This window comes from Triturus cristatus, chromosome 10, assembly GCF_964204655.1.
Source record: "Triturus cristatus chromosome 10, aTriCri1.1, whole genome shotgun sequence".
In the NCBI taxonomy this organism is placed as follows: Eukaryota; Metazoa; Chordata; class Amphibia; order Caudata; family Salamandridae; genus Triturus; species Triturus cristatus.
In genome coordinates, this window is record NC_140593.1 from 1,041,159,424 (window position 1) to 1,041,184,906 (window position 25,483).

The 25,483-nt window shown below is 43.0% G+C and overlaps 1 protein-coding gene across 2 annotated transcripts in view; it reads left to right on the forward strand.

Moving 5' to 3' along the window:
* Nucleotides 1–25,483, forward strand: part of SMURF1 (SMAD specific E3 ubiquitin protein ligase 1) — a 241,690-nt gene that overhangs the window by 146,790 nt on the left and 69,417 nt on the right. Inside the window, exons 6-9 of one of the 2 annotated variants that reach the window (XM_085629135.1) lie at nucleotides 3,243–3,318; nucleotides 4,928–5,166; nucleotides 8,935–9,019; nucleotides 22,461–22,607. In XM_085629135.1, the coding sequence (XP_085485261.1) occupies nucleotides 3,243–3,318; nucleotides 4,928–5,166; nucleotides 8,935–9,019; nucleotides 22,461–22,607 (547 nt within the window). The remainder of the gene's footprint in view (nucleotides 1–3,242; nucleotides 3,319–4,927; nucleotides 5,167–8,934; nucleotides 9,020–22,460; nucleotides 22,608–25,483) is intronic. The other variant, XM_085629136.1, reaches the window with a different exon arrangement.

Consider the following 25,483-nt stretch of genomic DNA (forward strand, 5'->3'; position numbering starts at 1 on the left):
AAAACTTGAAAAGATCTGTCAGTCAAGAAGGAGCGAAACCATTCAAGAGCGGCATCTTTTATCCCGGCTTCTTCGAGCCGGCGTAGGAGAATCCGATGAGAAACCGTGTCGAAAGCGGCACTCAGGTCAAGTAGTACGAGTGCCGCTGTTTGGCCTTTGTCGAGGATGGAGCATAAGTTTTCGCTCACAGCTAAGAGGGCGGTTTCAGTGCTATAGCCCGCACGAAATCCATTTTGGGATTGATCTAGAATCTTATTTTTGTTTATGTGCTCAGAGAGAACTTTATTGGCATGAGCCTCTGCTACTTTAGCCACCCACGGTAGAAGAGAAATTGGCCGAAAGTTCTCGGGCTTGGTGGAGTCGAGAAGGGGTTTTTTAACAGGGGAAGTACCTTGGCCTGTTTCCAGGCCTGAGGGACCAAGGCCCTGCTGAAAGAGGAGTTAATAGTCGAAAGTAACGGCGGAAGAAGGACCGAGAGGCAGTCTCGGTATAGAGTAGGTCTCATAGGGTCAAGAGGGGACCCTGATTTAACTTTGGAGCTGAGAGTCAAACTCCTCTTGTGAAATGGGAGGGATACTCTCCAAGGGGGAGTAGTGAGTAGAAATTGGGAGGTGTTCTGGCGTCGTGGGATGGTTAGCGAAGGATTTGTAAATATTTACAACTTTTTGAACAAAGTAGGAAGCTAATTCTTCGCATTGTTTACCAGAAGTAATATGCGGAGTGAGTGGATCGTTCCTTTTTTTCAAGTCATTAAGGATTTTAAATATACATTTAGTGGGGTTGTTGCTGGAGGCAATCTGGTTCGTGAAGAAGGCAGTGCGGGCAAGCTGTATGGCTTTGTGATAACTTTTGATAGTGGCCTGATATTGTTTCTTCATTAAAGGGCAATAGTCCTTGCACCATGTTTGTTCACTGTGTTTACAGACGCTCCGCATTGCGGCAAGAGAGTCTGTATACCAAGGATTGGGGCAAACGCCGCGTCCCTTGGACCACTTTAAAGGGATAAGGGAGTCAAGTGCTGCATAGATGCAGTCACAGATCTCCTTGTAGGCTTGTTCCGGACCAAGGTTGTCGAGGGTAGGAAGACTAGAAGACAGGAGGGCCAGCAGGTCCTCCCGTTTGAGTTTGTGCCAACACCGTTTAAGCATGGCCCTGGTCGTGGCTCTGGGGGAGGTCTCTGTCTGAGGAAGGAGAATGGTGATGAGGTAATGGTCAGACCAGCAGACAGGGCTAGGAGGATTGACCTGGAGAAAGGGGATATTAGAAAAAAACGGGTCTAAAAGATGTCCAGCCAGATGCGTGGGTTCCAACACCAGCTGTTTAAGTTGACAAGCTTCCAAGTCAGCAAGCAAAGAGCTGACGTTCGAATCAAGGTGATGGTCGAAGTGGATGTTTAGGTCGCCGATAAGAGTGAAATTGGCTGTTCTGGTGGCTAGAGCATGAATGACTTCCATGATGGCTACTTTAAATTCAGAGGAAGGGCCAGGAGGACGATATACCAAGAGGCCAGAGAGAGTGAAGTTGGCATTCGGAGAGATGGAAAAGCGTGCACACTCTGAGCCAGCAATGTCTTCGCGAACGAATGTGCAATGAAGAGAAGACTTATAGATGACCGCCAAACCACCGCCTCTGGTATCTCTCTGTTGATGGTGTGGATATTAAAACCAGGAGGGAGAGCAAGTCCCGGTTCAACCACCGTATCAGTCGTAAGCCATGTCTCCGTAATAAAGAAGACGTCCGGGGATTCTGCCTCAATAAGATCGTAAATTTCATTGAGATGTTTCACAAGAGAGCGCGTGTTCAGGTGGAGTATTTTAAAAGGGATTTTGGTAGGAGTATGAGTAGCGAGTGGAAGTGAGGGGTTGGAATTTAACCTGCATCTGTTACAGCAGAAAGGTCCCTCTGGAGCAATACAGTGAACTAAACTGCACAGGGGAAGATTATATCTAGCTGATAGCAGGAAGTCCCTAGTATACCTAAGCGTACCTTACACACAACCAGCAGAGTGACTGGCGGCTGGCGGCGGACAGGCGCGGACGGGCGCAGACGGGCTTGCCTTAGGCGCGCCTTTGGCGCGCCCGAGTCAGCGGCTGCTTAAGTGCTGGCATGGGGTGTAAACGCTAGTGCGGGCCAGGAATACCACCAAGATGGCGTCCCCCCCAGCCTCCACACGGGAAGCAGGAGTGCCGATCTGATGACGTCCCAGGTGCTAGTACCCCATAGAAGTGCAGGTAAGCGATGCAGAGCGCTGCGCCAGCTAACTGAATTTACAATAAGAATTAAAGCTGGTAAAATCCCCAACCATAAAATACAAGTAAAAACAGTTTTAAAACAAGTTAAAATACGAAAATAGCAGCAAGTGTCAAGCAAGTGTCAAGCGTAAGCTCTATCTCCTGGCTCAAGCCTCAGGAGACTGTGGTGGCGCGCCCGAGTCAAAGCTGCTTAAGTGCTGGCATGGGGTGTAAACGCTAGTGCGGGCCAGGAATACCACCAAGATGGCGTCCCCCCCAGCCTCCACACGGGAAGCAGGAGTGCCGATCTGATTGCGTCCCAGGTGCTAGTACCCCAAAGAAGCGCAGGTAAGCGATGCAGAGCGCTGCGCCAGCGAACTGAATTTACAATAAGAATTAAAGCTGGTAAAATCCCCAACCATAAAATACAAGTAAAAACGGTTTTAAAACTGAGTGTGTACACCAAATTCTTAACACTGCCCTCTGAAAAAGCCTTACTGCTCGTCCACATTACCACAAATGGAGAGTAAGGTGCTAAGTACTTTTACCTCTGCCTACCTTTGGGTTCCACTGGACTCTGTACACACGATACCTTACTTTGGTATAGTATATACAGAGCCAGCTTCCTACAATGTCTCAAAAGTGAACCTGTGAATGAAACCTTCGTACAAGATTGAAGGCTTCTGTTTTAACCTAATGTCTATTATATTAATGTACTAATGTCTGCTATATTAAAATAGTTTCAAACAAACTAGCATACAAAGCTTTCTATTCAGGAACCATCTCTTTGATGGCGCAGGCATTAATTTGTTCCTGAAACCTGTAATTTCAACCAGCTTCACATTTTTCCCTTCTCACAGAATGGTATGCCATTAATGTGCTTATAAATGTTGGTACAGTGTCTTGCTATACTGCTTTTCGTACAGTGATTAACCATGTTAAACTTGAAATGTTCGGTTTATAAAAATGCAGTTTAATGTTTTTGTCCTTTTTTTATTTTTGATCTTTTAGTAAGTTTACAGACCCGAGACCGAATAGGCACAGGAGGTTCTGTTGTTGATTGCAGAGGATTATTAGAAAATGAAGGGTATGTACTTTTGTTTTGGATGATTTTGTTTTGTCGAGCATAGTATTTACTTTGAAGCAGCAAAGTGTGGTTTGGTGATGATAAACAGTAAAAAGGCAGCAGTATTGAGTACAATGTTAACACTAGTACACATTAACACTCGTATCTCCAAATTACTCACAAATTGAAATCCGTTAACCCTTGCTCTGGGGTAATCATATGATTGTCACAAGACCTTCATGTTTTTTGGGGTTTTGGGACTTCGTTTTACAAATAAGGGTCTTTAGGTGTGATAAATTTTAAGTAAACATTCCAAATCAATGTGAAGAAGAAACATGAAGGACTGTGCCCTTAACATGGAATCATACAGTAACCCACATAGGCCTTAAATATGTGTTCGTAAACAGTGCAATGTTTTATATAGAATTTCAAATCTAAAGTTATTTCACCCATGTGCTTCTCTTCATTTTTATAAATGATGTTAATGTAAATATTTTCTTAACCAAACACTGAACAGTTTGTGATGGTTTGAAATATAGGAAAGTTTTAGTGAACCTTACCGTAGATACAACAGGAGTTATTTTTGAGCTTTTTATGGTTTCTTTGTGTGAAAGTTATTTGTTACATGTGATGTTGTGCCAGCATTCCAGAATTATAATGCAGAACCTTTTAAGGGTTAATCCAGGTATTTCTTTCATATTAATATAGATTTCTTAGACATAACAATGTTAAAATTGTTTGTCAAGCACTGAATGATTCTCCTCAAGTGATTTAAGCCATGTCAGTGTTGAAGGATTGGGATACAGAAGAACAAGTTGTCAAGAACATGGGAGTCTGACATATTGCTCAAAAGACGTGACTGCCTATCATTCAGAAAATCATTTGTATGTTGGGCTGTGTCGACGACAATACCTTGAAGTTCAGAGAGAAACTTTCACTTCGTAGCTGATCTTCTTTATTTTCTGACTGGCTTGTGGAGGTACATAGACCTATCCTATTGGTAGATCACTTTTTAAGCATGAGTGGATCTTTGGGGCAGCATCACATTTGACTTCTACTTAATTGCATAAAGTTCACATCAGATCTTAGTGGCTGTGTGAAAGTGTTAGTGTTTATCCTAGGATATGTAATTATATGCCTCCCAATATATTTGTATGTGGCTACCCAATGGAGAGATAGATGTACAAGTAATCTGTCGTTAACAGGCACATTGATTAGGCTAGAAATCTTTGGAAGGGTAGCGAGGTGTGGTGCCTGAACATTGGGACTTCAATTTTCCTTTTTCAACAGCCAGTGAAGTGTCTTCGGTGTGTGGGTTATGAGTGCATAGGATAGAGTTGAGAAAGTAATGGGACTGTATTTTCTCTGGAGCTTATTTTGCCCTATTTGGGACCCCAGAATAACCGCACCTCTGAAAAATGCTTCTTAATTAAGGCGAGGATGGCACCATCAGAAGTAGGTGATGAAAGGTGAATGCAGGGGTGACCTACTGTGCATCCTGTGACCTCACTTTTCAAAATAAAGCCATTTTTGCACTTGCTACTGTTTGAACTAGTCCGCGATTCAATAATAAGCAGATTGATAAAGGTAACTACAGTGGTCTGGAACTGAAACTATTGCATGTTTATAGACCCGTTTGTGAAGATTCTGGACCAGGAAGGCCACTTAGTGGCTTAATGGAGGAACCAGCTCCCTATTCTGATGGTACTGGAGCTGCTGGTGGAGGAAACTGCAGGCTTCTAGAATCACCAGGTCAAGAGCAGAGGCTTCAAGCACAGAGGCTTCGGAACCCTGAGGTCAGAGGGCATGTACAGACCCCTCCAAACAGACCACATGGCCACCAGACACCTGACCTACCTGAAGGCTATGGTAAGTCCTAGGGAAATTGTACAGATGGAAGCAGGATGCATTAAATCTTTGTTTGTGCAAAATAAGCTTATTTTTGTTTTGTGGGAAATGTTTGAACAGTAGTAAACAATATCAGTCACGTTAGTGAGGCGGACTTTGGATCGTAGACCACAAAATCTAATGGCAAGTGTATTGGAGGGAAAAAGGTTTTCGGGGTCAACGATTAATCTATTACACTGTAGGTCTCAATTTTACAAACTCCCACTAATGCAGTTTTGTGCAATGTGCACCGGCATCAGCACTACAGGAAACAAAGTGTAGGTTAAAACTACAGGAATGTCTCCTCTTTTTGCAAAGCTGTTGCATACTCCAAATCACAAGTTCAGTTGCAAGCAAGTAAGCATAATGCACTTGCTTGAGACATCTGTGTGCAACCTGAAGTCATGTTTGTATCGTACCATGCTAAATTAAGCCTTATTTACTAATATGTGTGTTCTTGTGCAATCACTTTCCCTGGATCTCTATTTCTGACAATATTGAGTATCTGCTGCACTCTAAATGCAGGTAAAAGTGATATCCATGTTGGAAATCAAGATAGCCCTTATTGTAGGTCTCTCTGCTTTTTGCTCCTGAATTTAAAGAACCCTCATTCATATGAATGAGATCACAATATCATGTAACTGAAAACTACATTGAGCCTGCCAACAAACCTGACCGTGCCTTCATTGAAATCTAGCAATGAGCCTGCTAAATATTTAATCTATGTCCAGTTCACTTTACAGCCACTCTGTTGCTCTGCTTTTGGCGTGACCTGTGCACCTTTTCTTATGCCCTCCTGTTTGCTTCCTGGACTGTGATGTAGTGTTTAAATTGTCAGCCTTACTACTAGCAGTCCAGTGACCTATTCTCATCTTTGCAAATACACCAGATTGAAGTCTCTCTAAGCCACTTGCTTTCCATCTTTCTTTCTAGAACACATCCTGTTTTGCAGTGTGAATCTTTTCTGAATGCACATGCTGTGCATTATTCTGCCATTTAGTTGAGTCAAGAATTCTCCATAAAACCTTTTGCTGTTTGTGGGTGTTGACGCACCTCCATTCGGTGTCCCCTTGTGACATCATGCCTTACTCATTTTTTTTTTTTTTTCCCCCCACCGTTTGGGCTGGATGCATGCTGAAGGCTCTCCAACATTTGGCAGAAGTAGTTAACCGAAGATTCTGAGATGTTCACTGAGAATAACCAAAGTTACGATAAACATTTAAAGAAGGTACCAGGGGAGATTTCGAGAGGAGGCCAATCATTTTGGAGAATGCACATGCGGGGGGAGGGGTGGGGGCCTCCCTGTACAGAGTAATGGAGAAAACATCATTCCAGTTTTGCAAAAACAGCCACCACAAATTTGCACAGAAAACAAACATTCGGTCAGCAATCTTTGCCTACCCGTAGACCATCGCTGTAAGGACTGACACCTTTTCCGTGTTCACACCGAAGACCCTGAGGGTGAGAGAGCGGCTGAGTTCAGCACAGCATGCAGTGTCAGCACCTTCCCCCCTCCCCTCTACGAGACATGGGCCTCTCATGCGACGAGGAGAACATCTCTGAAGGACAAGAAAAGGAAACTGAGATCGACATATAGATCGTTGACATTGAGACTAAGTGGGCCAAGAAGCCATCTAGAACTTTGATAAGAGAACCATCGTGAAAATCCAACTCAAAAACCTCAAAGGGAGCCTCAGCATCAAAACACCTGACGGCTGCAGTCTTAGCCTGAGACAAGGGACACCTCTGTACCTTTGAAAGGAAGACGGCACGGGGCAAAAATGCCTGACAAGGCCAAATCATTGAAGGACGCAGTCTGGAAAGGTTGCAAACAGACCAGGATTCTCTGACCGATTCATCTACGAAACACTCTTTGACGTTGAAGAGGAAGACGCGTGACAATTTTGACTATGAATAACGGGCCACCTAGATCATAAGAAAGAAAAGGTGTCACCAAGCCGAAATGGTGGTCCTGTTCCAGAAACGCCAAGAGTTTGTCAAAAGTCTGAAGGAGTTATGAATTCCAATAAAATCCTCGACATCAAAGGATCAGGGGTCGAAAAGCTTCGAGGAGATTGAGCCACCTCCTATGAAGAGGAGTAAGTACAAATGGCAGGACTATATCAGGTTAGAGAGGCTTCTGAATACACTGAAATACAGTGGCAGGACTTTAACACCGACTCTCCAGAAGAGGGGGTAAAAAGTTACCCATGAAGACCATCACCGCCAGATGACATAGGCATCTACAACCAGGTGATAAAAAAAGATAGCAGACCGATATGGGGTTCAACTAGAAGAGGAACCTCTTGCATGTTTCTTGTTGGGAGACACTTCTGCCTAGGCAGTCGAAGAGCCAATTCTTGCCTATGCTACCAAGTGTCTTTGACCAGGGAAAGGAGTCCTTTTAAGAGCCTGCTAGATGCCGAGCCAACACACCAAGGCAGAGACAAAATGTAGATATTCATCCAACGATCCTGCTTACATGAGGGGCACTGTCCTTATTTGGGACCCAGGTATAACCGCGCCTCTGAAAAGTGCTTCTTCTTAAGGCGAGGATTGCAGCATCAGAATTAGGTGATGAAAGGTGAATGCAGGGCTGACGTACTGTGCATCCTGTGACCTCACTTTTCAAAATGAAGCCATTTTTGCACTTGCTACAGTTTGATGAACTAGTCCATAATTCAATAATAAGCACATTGATAAAGGTAACTACAGTGGTCTGGAACTAAAACTATTGCATGTTTATAGACCGGTTTGTGAAGATTCTGGACCAGGAAGGCCACTCCATTATTACAGCGAGGAAGAGGCTAACATCACAACTACCTCAGGACCACCTCCTGGCAAAGAGTAAAAGAATAGGCGCTCGGCCAGCCACACAGCCCACCTACCTCAACGGAAGGCGCCCAATGTGGCAAAAAGTGCAACAAACATTTACAATGCAATAGGTCTCGCTATTGCGAGTTTTTAACCTATTGGCATTGTAAAAGTTTAAAAAAAGAGGGCGCCACGCTCAGTACCCAAATACAACAAAAAAAAGCAGCCACTATTGTCCCCATTAGTATCAATAAACAATATAGTGCTCACCCATTACATAAAGCATACCATGTAATGAGCCGAGTAAGAGATCCAGTCGTCATGGCCTGTAACAGATGGCGACAAGGCGGTACCAGGGAGGGTCTAACAAGCCTCAAAATGAATCGGAAGCCAGCGTTTACGAAAGACAATGATACGACCCAATTAAAGACATGGGCGGAGAGTGGGCGGAGCTTCCACTGCATACTAGATTACAGCATGCCTCGCAGAGCGAGCAGCACATGCGCGCTGCCGCTAGGCTCGACCTAAAATGCCTATGGAGAATTCCAGACCCAACCACTAGATGGCTGAACAATGCACAGCATGTGAATATACAAAATTCTGCAAGCTGCAAAGCTACACCGACAGGACTATATGTTCCCGGTTGGTGCTTGTCAAATTTTAATGCCAAAAGTAAGCTGTTAGAAACTGGATAAAAGTGACACTGTGGAAGCTTCACTAGGCAAATGCTTTGACTAAAATTGTAATCAATGTCTCAGAATCTTTTACCAATAATCGCACTCAAAATATTTTAAGCGCAGTCTTTTTAACATCCATCCAAAAGACACTCAGGCTTTGTCAATACCTTATCAATAACTTATTTTTTTGTTGGAATGCATACTTAAATTTAGATGGGCAAGTGTTTGATAACTATTTCAATTTCCACCTTATTCACAGAGCAAAGAACTACAGTACAGGGACAGGTTTATTTTTTGCACACGCAGACTGGAGTTAGCACGTGGCACGACCCCAGGATACCAAGGTATGTATTTGTTTTCCATCTTGGAACCCTTCCTCCCAGTTTAACTTGTGGTCTGTAATTTCTTAAAATGGGTTAGTCGTAGGACATCACATTCCAACATTTCCATTATTGGATGCTCATGTTTGTGTAAAGTATCAGACTCTCAAAACACATGCATGTACGTAAAAAAAACAGAACTTTACTGTGTTATTAGTTAGCCTCTTGCGAGCATTAAAATACCTCAAAGTTTAAGTACAATCTTGGATTGTTTTCATGCCTTTGTCAGTTAGTAGCATCTGAATATGTTGGAATGGGGCGAAATTTCAATTTGTTCCTACCACAAACATCCAGCCTAAAGAGTGCTGATTGAAAGATAGTAGCAGATGAATACAGGGTTCTCTGGAGACATGCACTTTTCCTGAAACCCTAGTCTATGCTATTTGGCAAACAGGATGAGTGCACTGGTTGGTCACTGATCAGACAGAGGGCCATCTTGAATGTGTTTATTGCCTTTGAGACTGGACCATCCTTTACTATACATGTTCTTGGTGGCTGCTAAAAAACACCTTCAATTTGCCTATAGACTTTTGGAAATTGTTTTTCAGGCAGTTAAGCTTGGTTCCTCTCCGTTATGTCAGATTGCACTCCCTTTTATGCACGGTGGGCTTTTTGTACAATGTGCCCTCTACTCGATCTGCTGAAAGATCAATGAATCTCCAGCATTTGCAGGCTGTCTTTTCTGAAGGAAGCAGTTTTGGCATTCTGCAAACTAAAACTGAACACTGACAGAACTGAGCGGCTTTTCTTAACGTCTAATACTAGATCGTCTGTAGCAACTATGTGTATAGCTCCCCAGATAGTAGAGTGCCTGCTGCCAAGTCAAAGGCATTACATCTTGGTGGTGTTGTAGATTAGGTCATGACTCCACTGTACAGCACAGTCACCCATATAAACTGTATTTTCCAATTCCATATTCCAGGTTTCCTGTTTGGTGGCATGGGTAGCAATTAACTAAGGCCTGGACAGCTGCAGTGCCATTCACTCAAGCCTCCCATCAAACCAATGGCTCAAAATGCTGGAGTTTAGACTCACTTAGAAGCTAAAGATATGCATTTTTTTCTTTCTATGTTGTTTCTAGTAATCATTCAAGTACAGTTCGTAAACCCCGATCTGCTAGACAACCTAAATCTTCTGACCCCACACTCCAGAAAGACAAACTATTCTACCTTGACTGGATGGTAAAAGGTGTTCTTGGTTTCCCTAATGCCATCTTCTGAGATTAACATGACCTTCTTAGTCTCCGAAAAACTCTCAAGACCAGTCTCTTCAGTTCCCTCAATATTTTTTCATCTGTATTGATTTATTTTGCTGCCTCTCTGCACCGGTCCTCCGTTTTGACTTCTTTTAAAGCAATTTGAAACCGCTATCAAATATTACCATTATTTAAGATTGCTTTCTTCAGCTTTTTTCAATAGCATGATACTCCCCATGTACAAGGCAAAACTATTTTTGCTGAGTCTTTCGGGTACGCCTGCAGCTCTCTATTAATTTACAAAGATTCCGAGAGGGTGAAATGATGGTTCTGTGTCTGAGGAAGTTAACATTTGTGGTGGTCTTCCAATAAATCCTCAGTCTTTAGGGTCCCTGAATTTTGTTGGGATTTGTTGTATTTGTACTGGGTGAGTGCGCAGAGCATGTTGTAAAAGTGCCTTGTGCTGGACACCATACAGTTACACTGGGTTGTGAAGGCCTTTCAGGAGAAGTTAGTTTTCAGTGCTATGTAGAACTTCAGGCTTAGCATCGTGCAATATTCATTGATAGTCCTAAAGGTTAGAATATTTGTTTCTATGTGCGTGAATTACAAATACATATTTTTGAGGTATACTTTTTATTGATTACAAGTATGCTTTTTTGACTGCATATGTACATCCTTCCATTCTGCGAATAAATGTTCCTATGTTTGGTATGTTATATTTTACAATTGAAAGAAAACCATTCTAGCATAAAGTCTTGATTTGCTGTGTACGGAAAACATACAGAATACAAAGGATAGAGCAGCATTCATTAAATATGTAAAACATACACTGCTCCTTTAATGAGCTAGCGGCTTCCATATCCTGTCGCTCATTGTACGACCAGTTGCTTACAGCCTCCGTTCATTTCTTTACAGCTTATGTGAGAAGGATTCCAGAATGTGGTAGGGTGTTTGTTACCTCTTTTTGAAAGGTTGTTTGTACTCCAAAGCCTTTTCTTATTGTACTAGACAGGTTTACTATTTACGCTGTCACTGAGACTTGTTCACGACAAGATATATATTTTTTAATGTAACTAAAGCATTGTGGGGTAACACATTGTCATTTACAGTCGCCACATTATCATTTAAAATGGGCAGCAAATTTGCACAGACCTACAGTTTTACAAATTGTGTGGAAATTGGGTTTCAGTACATTTCTTTTTTGCATCACCTAGTGTCTTGATTTGGTTTGATACTAGTAAAACCTATGTTTCCATCACACTTCAGAATTACAAAAAAAGTGCTTAGTTTTTGCTTTCCTCACAGCTGAATGTGTATAGCTTATTTACAGATACTTGCATTTTCTTGTGTTATAAAAATAAATTACATCCTAGAGCCTTTCCATTCACTTTGCCTGTACCCCTGCTAGATTGTCACATAATTCCCTTTACTTTTCTTTCTCTGATTGCAAAGTGAGAGAGTTTTGCAAACGCCAATTCCTCATATTAAAAATCTAAAAACAAACCGCAATTTGTCAGACTTTGCGTGACATTTCATCTTGGTCTCTGAAACACAAAGGTGACATGATAAATGCAGAATTTACAGGCATCTTTATTTATTGCTGGGATTTTTGTGACACCAAAAATCTGCTCAGATCCCAACAGTGGAAAGTGAACCACAGTTTGGGAAACACTGATATAGACATTGAGCTAGGGGAAAGTGGTCCAGGTTTTGAGAGAAAAGATTAATGGAAATGCACCTTCCATCCTGTTTGGAATGACGACTATTTAACCACCCCCCTCTCATTTATTAAAAACAGCGACCAACTGTGTTTCGGGGACCTAGCTGTGGTTTAGACAATGTGGTACATGGAATGTGGTCAGGAGGCCCTCCCAAGTTCAAATTTGCTCTGCCCTGTAGTTTCAATGCAGAAGGTATCCAGTGCAATCTCAGCCCAGTGAGATGTTAATGCTACCTGTGTGTGATGGTGAAAGACTGCCAGTCCCTCCTGAAGAATCCGGACAAGGGTGATTGAGCCCGAGCACAGGTTGAGGATGAGACTGCAATGTCCTTGTCAGATCTACCCTTAGGCCTAGTGAGGGTTTCAGTGAGACCCGGATAGTGGTGCTATATGATTGACTTGACGAGTGTGATGCGCTGTGCTGCGCCAGGCTGGGAGAGGCGTTCCTCTGGAAATTGGCTGGATGTCAAGTGATAGGTTACATGCCTGGGGCATCTAGTGTGAGGTTATGTGACACTGAGTAGTGCGCTGGTCCCAGTGGAACTGCGGAGGGGGGGGGGGGGGGGTGTGCGCATCCAGGGACCCGACAGCTCCCCTGGGGGTGACATTGGAGGCCTGGTGTATGTGGTGGATACCAGAGGATCCTGAACAAGGAGTGCCCGATGGCCTGACCAGACCTGGATAGACTTTGCAGGCTGTTCCTCTGGCAGCGGAGTTCTGGCCCGCCAGACTGGAGCGCTGAGGTCAGATCCTCCGGTATCGGTCCAGAACATCAGAGGGGTGGACTCCTGCCTGCATGTCGCTAGCCGTGGGGCCTAGCTGGGGGGAGTAAATAAGCACTGACCGGGAATAATCATGAGCCCAAAGCAAACAAATTGGTCTCTGGGGTCCGTGACCTTCGGCCTGAAGTTGGAATAATGTACAAGGACAGATGGGTTGCCACTCAAGGCACACACTGATAAAATCCCAGCTGCCACTCGTGACCCGGAGGTGGCACCTCAACAGGACATAGAGGGGTGCATTAGATTTATCCCTGGGGTGATGAATGGTGGATGCCTGTAACATTGGGGCTCAGAGTAATCAATGACGAATGTAGATGAGGTATGTGGCCCGGTGGTCTAGGTGATGCCGTAGAGCGTCAAGAATGCTATATGATATGTTGTGGGCTGGGCGAAAGACGCCTTGGGGGGGGGGTTCTATTCTCACTGCATGAGGAAAAGGTGGGTTAGGGAGTTGAGGGATTCTTTGCAGATTAGTTTGTGGGGGCCAGGGTATGAGAGGGAGGGTTGTTACCTAATTTGACAACTGTAATGATGGCAAAGTCTTAAACAGGATGTTTATGCCTAACAGTACACAAGGGCAGGTAGAGTGCCTCAGAGAGGCGGACCGAGGTGGGCCGGAAGTTTTTTCATGGAATGTCAATGGTCTCGGGAATAGTAATAAATGGGGAGCGGCGACTAAATATTTCATGCACAACTCCAATAATTCATATTCTCTAATAGCTATGTTTTGAGGAAAGTACTTTATTCATGGTCATATTATTCTTCTTTTTAAAAATGAATAGCCACAGTAGCCAACACGTTTCATCCTGAAGGACTTCTTCAGGGTTCTGTTTCAAAACTGTTCTTATTGGGGACAATACTCATGCTTATTTGGTCAATTTTCATGAAAGAACTGATCCATTAGATCCTGCAGTGCACATAGGTTTTCAAAGGGCACCACCTTGTACTTAGCACAGACCATGTTGTCAGGAGAAACATACCAATGAGTTATGACATTTCTGGAGTTTGAGAGCTCCAGAGCATAGATTTGTGTTGCGATATATGCCGAGACGAAAACCAAGTCAGGGTAACTGCATCATTTAAAATGGGGAATACACCAGATTGCTCATCAGTTGATGGAATTCGATGATATAACCCCTAATGGAAGAGGGCCCTCTTACTCCGAGTCCCACTCCTGTGGGAACCAGTGGGGTTTAGATACTTGGGGATCTATATCACGTCTGGTTGTGAGTGCTTCCATCAGGCCAATCTGGATAGGGTACTGGACTCGTACAAGCAGGATGTGGGTCACTAGTGGCACCTCCCACTGTCCTTACTAGGCAGGGCCGCGTTGTTTAAAATGATCTCTATCACATAATTCCTATATGTTCTCCAAAATACTCCTTATGCCATGCCAGACATGTTCTTTGGACAGGTAGACAAAGTCACAAGAACTCTGCTCTGGAAGTGGTGGTGGTGGGGATGTGGGGGTGGAAGGAGGGGGGGGGGGGGGACTTCTCCCTGGTGGTTCAGAAAAAGCTGGCCAGAAAGACCCGGGATGGGGGCATTGCTTGACCAAACCTTAAGCTGTACTACTTGGTGGCTAATTTAGCAATGGCAGATGGCTAAGTTCTCAGATCAGGTAGACCCCTCCCTAATGGCTGATTGGAAAGTGATAAATCCCCTGGGACACATGCGTTAACTATAAGGGGAGGGAAGGTGCCATGAGGTCTTCCAGCGCTGCCCACGCAGTTGTCCCATATATTACAGAAAGTCAAAAGGCTCATCTGGTGGAGAGGACGGATCACGTTGGCAGCCCATTTGTGGGAGGCTGAGGGTGCTTAGGAATTTTGAGGGTCACAGGAAGTGGATCATCCTGGGCATGTCCGTGGTGGTGGATGTCTGGAGAGAGGGCAGGCTGATCACCTTTCAGGAACTACAGAGTAGGAGATGTCTGGCAGCCAGTATCTCAGGTACCTACAGATTAAACAAATCTTTAAGGTTTATGGCCCCCCTACTGTAAGATCTGCCTGAGGAATCTCTTCTGGAATACAGGGTGATGTCCCCCTTGCATGTGCATGCCAGCTCCTTATTGTATATTGCGTTAATGGCTCATAGTCTTTCCGACATGAACCCTCTCTGGGACCATTTGGAGGACGATGCCTGGGGCGAGTCCTCTCGATATCCGTGAAATGTAATGATAAGGGCAGGATTTTGTCTGTTCCAACTGAAACTCCTCTATAGGATGTACTTTACGAGGAAACGTCTATATAATTTGGGAAGATTGGATTCAGACCTCTGTCTCAGAGGGTGCGGACAGAGAGGTGCACTACTCCACACACCGGGAATGCCAGCTTATGCGGATATATTGGCAACGGATGGAGTCGCAACTATCTGAGGTGATGTAGATCCGCATTAGGATAACACCCCAGCTGGTGGAGTTGAGTATATGGGGAGGGGGAGCACACCCTGGGGAAATAAGCCATGCTCTTTTGTAATGTAGCCCTAGCGGTAGCAAGGAGAAACTTTGCCTGGAGATGGAAAAGCACATTCCTACCAACATTGCAAGAGTGGGATTCGAATCTCCCTTGGTGCATGAGAGTGGAAGAATTATAGATCTAGGGGTTGTCCCCTGAAGTCTGGACGAGTCTGGAACTCATGGGGGACTGTGGTCGAAGGGCAACAACCTACAGCTAGAGGTTTCTGGGCAAGAACAGGATCCAGATAGTCTGGAAGGGATGGCTGGACAGCCGGCCTGAGATGTCCTGTTTATGTCCACTCCAGGTGATGTGTAGGGGAACACTTAGAGTAGGGATTCTGGTTGGAAGTAACCAAATTGGAATCCTAATGTGTGTGAAGTTGTGCTCTATACTGCTGATGTATGTCGGGTTTTGAGGGAGAGGGTGGGATGGTTGGTATGGGGGGGAGTTAGTCATGTTTCGAAGTGGCATCAACTGACTATAGACCGTTCATTGTAAATGCAATGCTCCTACCGGATTGTGTGTTTTATGTTGAGTGCTAGAAGCACAGGTTAGTCACAGACTCATTCGAGGTATGCTTATCGTGTTTGGGCTCGGGCCACATTTCTAATGTGTGCAACTGTGCCTCATGTACACTAAGGCTATTTGGTAATTGAAAGTTAAACTCTACGCCTCTGAACAAAAGAAGAAGTCACAGTTAAAGCACAGGTTCTGCTTCAGGTCATGGGCCAGGTCTTGAGGCAGGTCTTGTGAAAAGTCCAGTTCCCATTCAAAGTATTCCAGTAAGTCAAAGTCTAGGGACAAGCATAAAAACATCAAGAGAAACTCAACCCTATTCTGCCACTCACTCAGTCTATGTGAGAGGCATAATAAATATTGTACACTTCCAATATCTTGAGTTTCCTAGACCATTTTTGTTATATATATATATAAATATTTTTTTTTTTTAGAGTTTTATATCGCACGAACTAGACCGGAAGATATCGGAGCGGTTTACATAGAACCAGTTTCGTTACACAAAGATGCATTCATTTTTGTTAGGCATGGGCAGATTAAATGATTCGCCTAGAATCACAGGATGTTTAGCGTCGTTGCCGAGACTCAAACCCAGTTCCCCAGCTTTGACGTCCACTGCTCTAGCCGTAAGGCTACATCCTCTCCTCAACCATTGTTGTCCTAGGAGCAAATAGCAGCCTTCCTGTCTGGTTGCCTGTGTCGCAAGGGTCTCTAGCTGGACTTCTGCCACTCTGTCAGCTCCCGGTGTAGTCTGCCTCAATGCTACCATCCGGTATGGATTTCTTCCAAGGTCCTTTCTGGTTCCCTCCATACCAGCACAGACTCCACCGGTGTCTTTTGATCTGATCCTGACATTTTCTTACCCCGAACAGGTTGGCCCACTCCAGGCCTATATAGCGCTCTAAAATAATAGAATCTGGTTTTATAACCACGAGTGTTGCCTTCAATTACACTCCTCTCTCCCAACGTTAGTATAAGCAGAGGATTCATGCTCTTTTTGGCTCCTGTTCAGACCCAGTACGAGACACCTCTGAAGTTTGATGCCTCCTCATTATACTGATGATGCATTCTGTCCAAACTTACAAAATGACAATGGGTTAGACACACCTCCTGAAACAGAGCTTGACTTTCCTGTTGGCCAATCAGCGGACGATAGTGGGGGTTCGGAGGGCAGGAGAAACTCTAGAATTGCAGTAACTCGCTCTTCAGACTAAAACAAATGTGATTCCTGAGATTCTACTGCAATGGCCAGCTTTGGCTGAGCCATTAGAGCGCTTTCATGAAGCAGTTACTGATGCCCTTCTGATTACATAGTTCCATAGCTTCCATACATACAGAAAATTCAGAGGCTATCCCAAAGGAGCTAGCTTACATATTACGCCAGGCCTCACAAACTGTACATGAACAGCCAGCCCTTTTGGACCCCAGCACTGATGGGCAATGTCTAACCCAGCAGAGGCAGCAAACCTCCTATCACCCCTACCCTGAGTCAGTCGCTGCCACGCCAGTTTATTTGGTCATCCCAGGTTCATGCGTGGCTTGTACTGGCAGAACCCAGAAATGTCCTTCCTGAGTTTGGAGGCATCACATTGAACAGGCGGGTCCTGCAGATAGTACTAAGGGACTAGGCCCAACCCTTTCTCTCCTCCTCACCCCACAGTCCTCCCACAGGAGTAACTCCTGGAGAAGTACTCCTCAATTCTGATGCTGGAAGCCATCTTTATGCTGCTCAAGGGTGCCATCGAGAGGGTACCAGACTCTGAGACTGAGGAAGTGTGCTATTCACATTATTTTCTCATACAGCAGGACAGAGGTTTCGGGCCTTTTTTGGACCTATTTCCATATACCCATCTTAAAGTCCCACAGGTGTGACGTGTGGTTCAAGGTAGGCCAGGAACACTTTAAATTTACTGTGCTGCATTTTGGTGTTCGCCAAAGTGTTCGCAGTGGTCTCTGCCCATCTTTGGAGGTCGGGAGTACCTGCATTCCCATATCTTGACTGCGGAAAAGAACTCTTCAGCATTTGTTAAAAGGAGGCTGACCGTGTTTGAGTTTACCAAGAACCTACTGAAATCCCAACTGAGCCCCTCACATAGGATTCCATTGATTGGGGCCTTACTGGACACGGTGACTTTCAAAGACTTTCCCTCGCAGCAGGTCTAGGATTTTCAGGATATGATCCTGATGTTTCTCTAAATCCCAGGTTTGGTAAGATGACTCTGATGCTCATGCATCATGTATCCTCCTTTTCCCAAATGCATGATGACAAATGTGGGCCCTGCAGTAGATCCTCAGATCAGTGGGCCTAGCATCAGAACTGCCTATGACTCCATTTAGTTCCCGACCAAAGGAGATGGCTCTTGACCTGCAGTGGTGGGTGGTAAACAGCAGTGTGACCTGCGGCATGCCACTATCTCTCACACCCAGAATTTCAGTGCTGTGTTGGTGAGGCCATCTTGGAGAGCAGAGACCTTTGACCTTAAGCAGAAAGCCAGCTCCATATCTACAGGAGCTTTGGGGGCTTCATCTGGCCCTAAAAGCATTCCTGTCATCCATCATAGGAAAGTGGGTGCAGTCTGTTTCAGCCATCTCAACCACCATGTGGTACTGCAACAAGGAGGGTGGAGGTGGATCTGGCATCCTGTCAAGAGGAGCTAAACTTCTGCAGGTGATTTGACCAGCAGAACACCGTCCTGTTTCTCAACCATTCAGCAGGGACCCTAAATGACAGAGCAGATGAACAGAGCAGGTGTTATGTGACAGACCACAAGGGCATCTCCATTCCTTGATGGTGCCTTGCACCTTAAATCAGTGCAGCATGCCGTGGTTAGATTAACCTAACCAGCGTCAAAAGCATAGTATTACCAATGTTGAGTGTTGAAGCTTTCTCTAGGGTGATTTTTAGAAGTGTCAATCCGGCTGGGATGAAAGTAAGGAATCCTGTATGCCTTTCCACCACTACCTCTCCTGCCTCCAGTTCTGTATAAGATCAAGACAGAGTGGGCCCAAGTCATTCTTATTGCCCTGGATTGGGCCATGAGAGAATGGCACTTGGAGCACCAAAGCCAGAGTATTTGTCCTCTGAGCAGGATTCCACTTCGGGGGGGACCTACCGTCTCAGTAGCAGGACATTGTCCTACATCCAAATTTCCACAGTCTAAACATCCAAATCTGGAAATTGAGCAACGCAACTGAATGCATTTCACTTGCCGACCACAGTGGTTGATGTCATCCTGGCAAGATGATACCCTTCCACGAAGTCTGTCTATGCCAGGTACTAGGAAAAATGTCTCCCTTGGTATGGTGCTTGAAATACTGAATCCTTACAACCCTTGCCGGGAGAGGAGGAGGAGCACAGTCAAAGTTTCGGCCTTTATCCAACCAACCTTCTTAAAGCCGCTGGTTGTGATACATTTTATTGAAGGTTTGACGCACATGTGGCCTTCATTAACTGTTATACCTTAGTGGGGTCTCAACTTGTTCAAAATGGCTTCACTGCACTTACAATGCATGTAAATGGCAGACATTGTAGGGTCATATTGCTCATGCAGCTATGCCCTTACCGGTGGTATGGTGCCCCCTGTCATCAGGGCTGTGAGGCCTGCTAGAGGGGTGACTTACCTATGCCACAGGCAGTGTTGGTGAGCATGGCAACCAGCAATTGGTGCCATGTTGACTCTTCAGTTTAGTCTGCCCTAAAACACGTAGCCTGCAATGGCAGTGTGAGGGTGTTAAGGTGAGGGGGGGGGGGTCTCTGAGGGTGGCATAATACATGCTGCAGCCTTCAGAGGACTTCTGTGGTCACAAGGCCCTTGGCACCAGGGGTACCTTTTACAAAGGATGTGCATGTGGTCCAGAGGTGTGCCAATAGTGGGGACAGAGGTACAGTTTTGGGAAAGAACACTGACCCTGGGAGCCTGATTGGCAGGGACCCAGAACACACAGTCAAGTTGGCATAAGGTATCTGGCAAAAGGTTAGGGGGTAACCATGCAAAAATGGGCACTTTCCTACAGGGTTTGACTATCCTTGTAGATCCTTCATGGAGAACAGAAAGTTGCTTATTTGTAGTTCTAGTTTATATTGTTGGACTCCTCTTTGAAGTTGTCAGTGGCAAGATGCTAGTTTCTGGATGAGGGGTGGACTGCATCTTAAGAATTAACTTGGATTCTGACTGCCAGTGCTTTGCTCAGTGGGACAATTTAGCTATTGGCTTTCTTAAAGGAGCAGTTTTCTTTGTTCATCCATGTACCTATCTGGTTCCCCATCATCATGCAATTATTTTGTCTTTTCAATAGAAGCAAGAGAAAATGAGGTCTTTTTTAATTTTTTATTCCAGACCAGTTAATTAGTTGGATTGATTTTGGTTTAGTTTACAAGTAAGCCACATGTAGTTCTCTGTGTAAAACTGTTCTAGATTTTCCCACAAGGTAGGAGAAATGTAAACTGTATGAATATTACCCAGAGCAACAGATACCCATCCTGAAAGTGTGTGGTGCCCACCAACTATTTCAGATTACTAGAACAACGAGCTGCCCATCTCTCCTGCATGTAGTTCTTCTCTTTCTTTCAAAAAACTGTCATGATTAAGACAGTGATATATTGTCTTGGGAAGAGGGGAATATGATCCAGAATCTCTTAAGGAAGAAAAGAACTTGGATTGCCAAATTGCAAGCTGATGGGAGACCAGAGTCTTTTTTTTTTGTTGAGACGGCTGTATTCCACATTGAGAACTTAATATTATTCGGTCAGCATTTACACATCTATTATCCAGCACTGATGTTGGGACATAGCTGTTCTAATCCCTAGTACTTGAGCCAGAAAGGTGAATGCAATACATCTACCCGCTCTTTTGATCTGTAATGGAAGTTGGATAAAAATCATTCAAAAATCAATTGCAGCGAAGTGGGTCCAATATATCTTTGCACACACTATTAGAAAGGGGAGTGTTTTGCTCCTTGAATACAAACGCATGAAATATTACAGATGCATGGAGAGATGAGTAGCAAATGTACATTAATGCCTAGATTATTGACTATCCTTGCATCCTCACAGGCAAATAAACAATGTCCCAGTGGTAATATTTCTTCTGTTTTTTTCGATTCAGTTTAAGCCAGTAGCTGTTCATCCAGTCACTGACATATCATGCATTCCTTCAGGAAACACATTTTTTTAAAATATATATTTATTGGTTTTGCAAGCATTACAACACATTTGGCAGTATTTAAGCTTATGTTGCAGGTGTCAGGGATCATTTGTGAAGTGTCGCATTATATATGTCTCATTCAGCGTATTGCAAGCATTTACACGCTAATAGATCACTTAGGCACTTGAGCCCCTCATGACAGAATAATGCTCATTAAACATTCAATCAGACTGCATCCAAAGAAGAACCATAAACAACAAACATAATCTTTGAGCATACAGATGCCTTCCTGTTGATCTCCTCCCAATCCACAGCTTCTGGAGGATCATAGTGATGCCTGCTTATATGTAGAAGCCACGGCCAGATGAATCAAGCACATACACATTTAAGAAAACAAAGTGGGTCAAGGAAGAATGCCCCCCACATTGATGCACTGGAAACAAAGTAGTAATCACATGGCTGTCTTGTCAAAAGCAGCTGACTTGTATAATAGGATCAGGAAAGAGATACAGACACTCATTCTCCAGTCCCCGGTCACCCAGTACAGTGAAGTTGGATAAATCAATTATAGTTAATAACACGTGCTGTCCAACAGGCTTTCTCAACACACTGGAAGGTGTGTCTTCTTAACATGCCCCATGTTCCAGAGGCGTATGAGCCGATGGGAACCATGTGAATGGAGGAAATCTGGAAGGATTTAACAGATTAAAAAAATAAAAAATAATAATAAATTCTGGAACAGTGACGGTACCAACGCCTGCTTGATTGTGAAATTAATTCCACCAAAGAGCAGAGTGATTAAAGAACATGCAAGACCAGGGATTAGTGATTGTTTTAATAAATGTTTTTTGGAGGTAGTTTGCCGGATTTCTACTTACAAACCGCCTAAAATATTTTTGAACTCTCCCTCTAAACTGCTCTGTACTGTACTGTTACCTGTTATTGCAAGTATGTAATCCAGTCAACATGTTAGCCACCTCACTTTCAAGCCATTTTAGTTATTATTGCATTCTGGCAACTACAGAGTTTTTATTTCATGGGAAAACGTATAAAGTTGCTCATAAGCATCAATTAAGGGTGGCTAGTGGTAGAAGATGCAGCCTCTAATTTGCCTTGTAGCACTTCTGCCACTGTCCTTCCAACCATTGGTCTCAGATCATGAAGACAATTCAAGAAAAGAGAGTAAGCAAAGCTCGGCGAGACAAATTTAACTCCTGTAGCTTCCGCAGCAGCCCTTAATCTAGCTCTGATGTGCAAACAGAATGATGTTTGAGGTAAAGGATGAGACCAGTGGTAGCCATGTGATATCCTGCCTCAAAGGAGTTGTGATGTCTTGGGCGCTACTTTTGTCATTTCTCTGAATCTACCTGTTTAATGTTGCTTTACACTATTTGTTGTAGTCTGAGTGCCAAATAAGAGTAAGCTAATGGGATGTAGGGACAAGTACCTTTATCATACCAGTCACTAACTCATCCAATATTCTTTAAAATAACATTGTCTTGCATTTTATTTATTTGAGTTTGTATAAATGTGAGTTTGTTTTACTTTTCAATTAGTAATCACAATTATGTCCTCCTTCATATCAGAGACCTTAACAGTGTGAATTGTGACGACTTGGGACCTTTGCCACCAGGTTGGGAAGTTAGAAGCACAGTGTCTGGACGTATTTATTTTGTAGATCACAACAATAGAACGACACAGTTCACAGACCCAAGATTACATCACATAATGAAGTAAGTAAATAAACCTGTTCTCAGTAAATGGAGAATGAGTTGCCACTCTCCATTGCAAAATTGTTGGTCTCTGTATTACATTTTCCATGTTTTTGGTGGAAGGCCATTCTGATTGCTGCTTTCCTTCATTAAATGTGTTGGAATAGGTGCAAAAGCAATCCAGAACAATTTACAGGTAATTGTTAAAAAGGCAGATGCATTCAGTTTGGGTTTTAGTTGACATGCAGGCTCAGGGCTTTTGGCAAAGTATTTGGACTTGCGAGGCTAAAGGTAAATTAGTTACGTGAACTAGTCAGATTAATAATACTAGTATGAGAGTAGCAGAGAAACAATGAGTTTAAAGATGTGGGGCAATAGCTCTATATTTGAAAAGATAGTAGTGGTGAATATTTGATAACACAAATGTGAGGGAAATGAAGGAAGACCATGCGAGGAAGGCATTTGTAGAAAGTTTTGAATTTTCTGAACAAAGATTTGAAAGAAAGATGTGATGTGAAAAGCCTTTGGAAATTAGTTTGAACTTGCAATGGTGTGGAAAGGAAATGTTTATGTTGGCAAATTTAGTTACGGATAAGGTGTACTCTAAATAAGCATTCGCAATGAGAGATAGGGTTATACTGGAAGACTAACTATAGTTAGTACATGAGTTGGTGATCTAGTAGTAAGACTGCTTTCAATTTCCTGAGTTATGTTGAAGTATGTGACCAAGAAAGGAAGTGTAAAAGTTTTTTGGGCAGCTGTGGAAGAATTTTTTTTTTTTTTTTTTTTAAGAAGGTTTTGTGTTATGGTGTTACCTCTGTGCAGATACTGGAGTGGGTTGACCTCTGTTGGGTTCAGCTGTTTACAAGGAAGTTAAGTTGATTTGACGTCTGATTTTCATTTCAGAAACACAGTAGCTTTGCTGAAGCTTCAATTTCATTTTTTAACATAACCTTTTTCCAATAAAAGTTGTTCACCTCAATTTTAATTTTGTGTTCAAGTCTTTTTTTTTTTTTAAGCAATTGGTGTGCAAATAATCAAAAAAGAGGCACATTGCATTACCATGTGCCTTGTAATTGAACTCCACATATAAACCAATAATTGCATGCTAAGTATTTACTCATGTTTTAAACTGTATGCACATTTACAATCCTAGAAAAATATGGTTTGCTTAATAACTCGCAGTTAAATTATTTAGTTTTTTTTTTTTTAAACGGCATATATGTATCTTGAAGACTAGCTTTAGAGGTCCAACACAAAGAAGGATCTCAGAAAGCCAATCTCGAAGGACAAACTCACAGGTATTTTTAAAAGGCTACTGCAATTCCAAGTTAGAGGGAACAGACCTGAACGTGCAGGAACATGGGACTTTCTGAACTGATTTGTGAGAATTAATGGAATATTTGGTATAAGTGCATTCTTTTTATTTTTTTGTCCTATTTAGTATATTATTTTGTAAATGGCTTTAAACAAGGTGATGGAGGATCCCTCTACCTGCATGGCATTCAGTGGAGCTATGCACCGGAAGCAATCTGGATTGTTTTTATTTGCCTGTTTATGGCGACATACGAGTTATTACATAGTACCCTGTGACCTTGGAAGCCAGACCTTATTATCCTAACCCATATGGCAGTGATCTTGAAACTCCTATGTAATTTTATTTAGCATTTACTTTAAAGAAGTAATTGGTTAAGAGTGATTCCAAACAAATATATACTCATGACTATTCAGCTGTTTTCAGATCTCCGGACATGTACTCTGTAAAGTCATTTGACTCTGGGGCCACCCACTCATGAAAGTAGGAAGCTTGTAGCATCAGGTGGGAGCATCCACCCCTTGTTGCTCTTTTCTTTTGCATTATCAGATCCATGACATTGTATTTGCTACTAGACCTTGTTAAAACACATTGATAGTATTATACAAGGTAATAAGAGCCGGCAGAGAATTATTGTTTATTTTGAATTATGTATATGTCTTATCCCAAACATTACCTACATTATCAGGGATCCTCCTGCAATGTTGGTTTCCTGACCCGAATTAGGACCTTACAGATCCTGAGGACTTGGGCACTCATTTCACTATTATTGCCAGCTAGCCGTCTAAGTTCCATTGCCCCTCTTTTAAAACTGTGATCCACATAGACCTGAGAACCACTTCGATTAGATGCAAAAGACAATGCAGCCCCATGTAATGTCTTTAGCCAAATTCAAATGCAGGGCATCCTAGTCGGATGGAGTTTTGTAAGCTCATAAGTACTCCTCACACCAACTCTAGCTGTTTTTCAGGTGATTGGTTATCTAAATTAACTAATTTCATTTAGGGTGCTCTTTAATCTTTTGGTAAATCTCGCTTAGATACTGTAAGACTGTATTGTCTCTTTTCGTTTCTGGGTTGGCTTCAATAACAAAAACTTGTTATTTGAAATGTATTTTCCATCAGGTTAACGCCAATATAATAACAGATGTGGGATCCTATGACACATTTTGGAATTTTTTTTTGCAATTTCGAATGCATATTAAAGAAAATGTTGAGTATAGGAGTCAACTTTGTTTTTAAATTATTCTAATTAAACCGCCTCTATCGTAATAAATATTTGAATGGAAATACCTCTCTTAAATATTTGTAGCTGAAAAAATGCAAATGGAAAAAGATCCCATTTGACTAGACTGCTGCAGGAAAGAAAAGAAAGTAATTGCCATTTAAAAATGGGACTGTCATTCTTTGAGAGTTTCAGAAATGGCACTGTCGTGTTGAAAATAAATCAGTAAGGTATTCCAATAAAAAATGTATATCAACATTCGAAAATAGATTTCAGGACTGTGCTCCGGTATATTCCACAGTTAATGAATTAAGAGACTATCCATAAGGCGAAATAGGATTACATACCAGTAATCTTT